This window comes from Myotis davidii, unplaced genomic scaffold (assembly GCF_000327345.1).
Source record: "Myotis davidii unplaced genomic scaffold, ASM32734v1 scaffold235, whole genome shotgun sequence".
Lineage (NCBI taxonomy): Eukaryota > Metazoa > Chordata > Mammalia > Chiroptera > Vespertilionidae > Myotis > Myotis davidii.
The window spans coordinates 4809830-4813511 of NW_006287462.1; the positions used below are offsets into that span (position 1 = coordinate 4809830).

The 3682-nt window shown below is 45.4% G+C and overlaps 1 protein-coding gene across 13 annotated transcripts in view; it reads right to left on the reverse strand.

Moving 5' to 3' along the window:
- APBB2 (amyloid beta precursor protein binding family B member 2) overlaps window positions 1-3682 on the reverse strand; it is a 263046-nt gene that overhangs the window by 195930 nt on the left and 63434 nt on the right. For all 13 annotated transcript variants that reach the window (XM_015561042.1, XM_006759326.2, XM_006759320.2 and 10 more), the window contains one exon: window positions 1452-1564. In XM_015561042.1, coding sequence (XP_015416528.1) covers window positions 1452-1497 — 46 coding nt within the window. In that variant the 5' untranslated portion in view covers window positions 1498-1564. The remainder of the gene's footprint in view (window positions 1-1451; window positions 1565-3682) is intronic.

The following is a 3682-nucleotide window of genomic DNA, read 5'->3' on the forward strand; positions in this document are numbered from 1 at the left end:
TCCTCCGTCACTGAGGCAAGCAAGCCTCATGTTAGTTTCAAGCTGCCTGGCTGCCAGCCGCCATCTTGGCTGACAGTTAATTTGCATATCTCGCTGATTAGCCAATGGGAAGGGTAGCGGTCGTATGCCAATTACCATGTTTCTCTTTTATTAGATAGGATATATATATATATATATATGAAATGTAACCATTTAAAACCACAGAAGCCATTGTTAGCTCCTACAAAAAAATGGGCCTGGCTGAATTTGGCCATGAGCCATCGTTGGCCAACCTCCAGACTACAGTATACAGGCGAACTTTTTGTGATGATGTTCACTATGAAAACTGTTCATTTTACAGTAATTCAGTAATGGCCTTGGAGGATGCTAAGGTACATGTAAAAAGCTGTCTATCCCACTCCTGCAGCTTTGACCCTGGTGCTTGGTCTGAATCCTCACCCTGTTGTCAGTTCTCCCTCCACTGCTGCTCCCAATCATCTGGCTGTTAGGGTGATGTGAGAAGCAGTTGTCTGGGTATGGCCTTGAGGGGGGTTCTAACTTTCCTATGAAGAAAAAAGTAAACTGTGCAAGGAAAAGGGACCTAAAGGTGGACATGAACAAGCATAACAATGCAGAGGACATGGGAGCAAAGGCACTCTGGGGAATTACACACCCAAACACACCCCTGATTTGAAGCTAAAATTCCAGTAATTCAAAAGGAAGCAACAAAAACAAAGAAACATCTAAACAGCTGGCTGAAAGACTAAAGGGAACAAAAAATATGTTTGAGGCAAACTCTCCTTTATAGAAATAAGAAGGAACATTACATGGGCAATAATCATTTTTCTCCGAAGTGAATCAGGGGTCGTGACAAACAGGAAAAGGCTGCCATTGTAGCCATTCCCCAAAGACGATGATCGGAAAAACCTTAGTGTGTGAGACACTGAAAGTCATCACGGAGGGAATCAGGAATTTCCTCTTTGGAGAATGTTAAGAAATAAGAGTTGGGGCCTCTCTCCCTGACACGTGTTCAACAATGACATCCCCAGAGGACCTCTCTTCTGAGTCCATGAGTTTTTTTATTTCAAAGAATTCAAAGAGTCACTGGGACATGTTTTTAATTTATAGCATTGCTATTGGTCCAAATGTTTTATATTGTGATGAAAAAGGAAAGCTAAAAAAACAAAAAACAAAAAAACCCCTCTATATGACTGGATGCATTGAAAAGAAGATTGCTGATATACACTCCTGGTCTTATAGGGTCAATAAATTATTTTAAAAAATTCTAATTTCTCATCATTCAATATTAAACATTTACCCTAGAGCGATTCACTCTCTTGGATTCCTAAATATTGTCAGTTAAACGTAAAACCCTTCACCAGTTCAGTGCCCTGCCATATTCTACAAAGGAAATTAAAGGGAGAGAGCGAGGGAGAAAGAGAGAGAGGGAGGGAGTGCAATCCCATACATACATGAGCTGCCTGGATGACAGTGAGCCTCCGGGTACCGTCTGCCCATAGCGACCAGTCAGCACATTGCAGGGGCCTCGGGAGTCTCCACTGCTCGGGAAGACTGAGAGGGTTGGCTGTGGTGGGGGAGGAGGAAAAAGTAGAAACAAAACAGAGATTGAGAACGATGACTGCATTTTTTTCATTAAAATGCTAATGATGACCACAAATTTCCAGATAACTACATTTATGAATTATTCATGGTCACATCCGAGGCGGACTCTCTGTCCCTGCAGGCAGGCACAGAGCTCGCTGACGATTAGCATGTGGCCCCTGCAATAAGTGTGACAGGAGCGCGGGCCACTGTGCATCTACCAGCAGGGCTGGCCCGCTGGCCCTCTCTGGAAGATCAGGCAATCCCACGCGTGTCTCCTATGCCTTTTCATCTCACTCTTCCTTAACGAAAAGGAACAGCAGTAGCCCGGTTCTTTGCTGTGACATCTGAACTAATATCCTGTGGAAACTCTAAGAGCTTGAAAGGAAAAAAGGAAATTATCTGTACTGGGTAGATAAGCCATCAAACCGATTCTTAGAAAAACTTTTTATTGAAATCTAACATTGATACAGAAAAGTACACATAGCACAAGTGGATGCCACAAAGGGTTTTCCTAAACTGAACACACCGGGTCAAACCCAGAACAGCATCGGCACCCCAGAAGCTCCCTTCATGCACAGGTTACTTCTGCCCATTTTTGTAAGCATGAAACTGAATTACTCTCATTATTAATTTTTCCTTTAAAAACCACATGTTGAATCCCTACTATACGCTAAGCACTGTGCTAGACACTGCAGCTACAAAGAGGAATAAGACACAGGCTCTGTCATTAAGGAAAGTGAAGTCTAGTGGGGCCCAGAGACACACACAACGCACCCGGTGGGACAGTGGGATGAGGGCAGTGATGGAGATTCACGCCCAGCAGGGGCACCCAGCCCAGAAATGGAGAGATCAGGGAAGGCTTCCAACAAAAAGGGATGCCTGGCATGTCCTCAGGCTGGGTAGGACTTAGCCACGCTGGTAATGGGGCACAAGACAAGGGAAAACCAGAGGTAAGAAACTGCAGGGTATAATTCGGTGTGGGGGTGAGGCCAAGAAAGAAGCCTGGAGCCAGATCATAACCTTACTCACCTATCCAGGAACTCTGACTTTACCCTGGTTTCAGACACCCACTGATGGGTTAGCTCTGAGTTTGAGATGCCTTACTGGCTCCGGATGGATCCAAAGGGGGCAGAGTGGCGGCAGGGAGACCAAGTGGGCCAGTTTAATTGCTAGATAGGAGAGGGAGGGTGGGGATTAGGGTAGTGGAAGTAAGTAGGAAAGGGAACAGGAGAGGAAGAATTAGGACTAGGGAAACACCCAGATGCCAAAAGCAAGACAACTTGGAAAAATGACTACATGTGGGTAGATAGAAGTGACAACGGAGGTAGAGAATGCAGGAGAATGAACAAGTTTAATAAGGAAGACAAGGGGTTTAGTTTGGGGCATTAGAAACTGAGGTGTAGAAGAGCCAGGTAGGGATGCCCAGATATCCTTGAGTATGAAGCTTGGAGAAGAAACCTAAGCAAAACATAAAGGCGTATAAGTGATCATTACACAGAAAGTAGCAGAAATTATGTTAGTGGGTGATACCACTGAAGGAACTTGGATAGAAGAAGATTAGAGCAGTGGTCGGCAAACTGCGGCTCGCGAGCCACATGTGGCTCTTTGGCCCCTTGAGTGTGGCTCTTCCACAAAATACCACGTGCGGGCGCGCATGTACAGTGCAATTGAAATTTCATGGCCCATGCGCAGAAGTCGGTATTTTGTGGAAGAGCCACACTCAAGGGGCCAAAGAGCCGCATGTGGCTCACGAGCCGCAGTTTGCCGACCACTGGATTAGAGGATCAGAGCTAAAAGCAGACCCCTAGAGAACGTGAACAATGACAGAATGGGCAGAGGAAGATCTTGTGAACAAGACCAAGGAAGAAAGGTAGAGAAGTACCATGTCATACAATGAGATGAATAGAGAGGAGAGATGAAAAATATACCTTTGGACTTGACAGTCAAGCAGCCACTGGCCACCATGACTGAGGGAGGTTTCAGTGGAAGGGTGGAGGCAGAGATAACAGAGTCAGCAGAAGAGTAGAAGGAGAACGGATGGTTGCTGGAAGGAATACGTGCTGATGGAAGTCCACATTGAGAAGTTGAAGGAATGGGT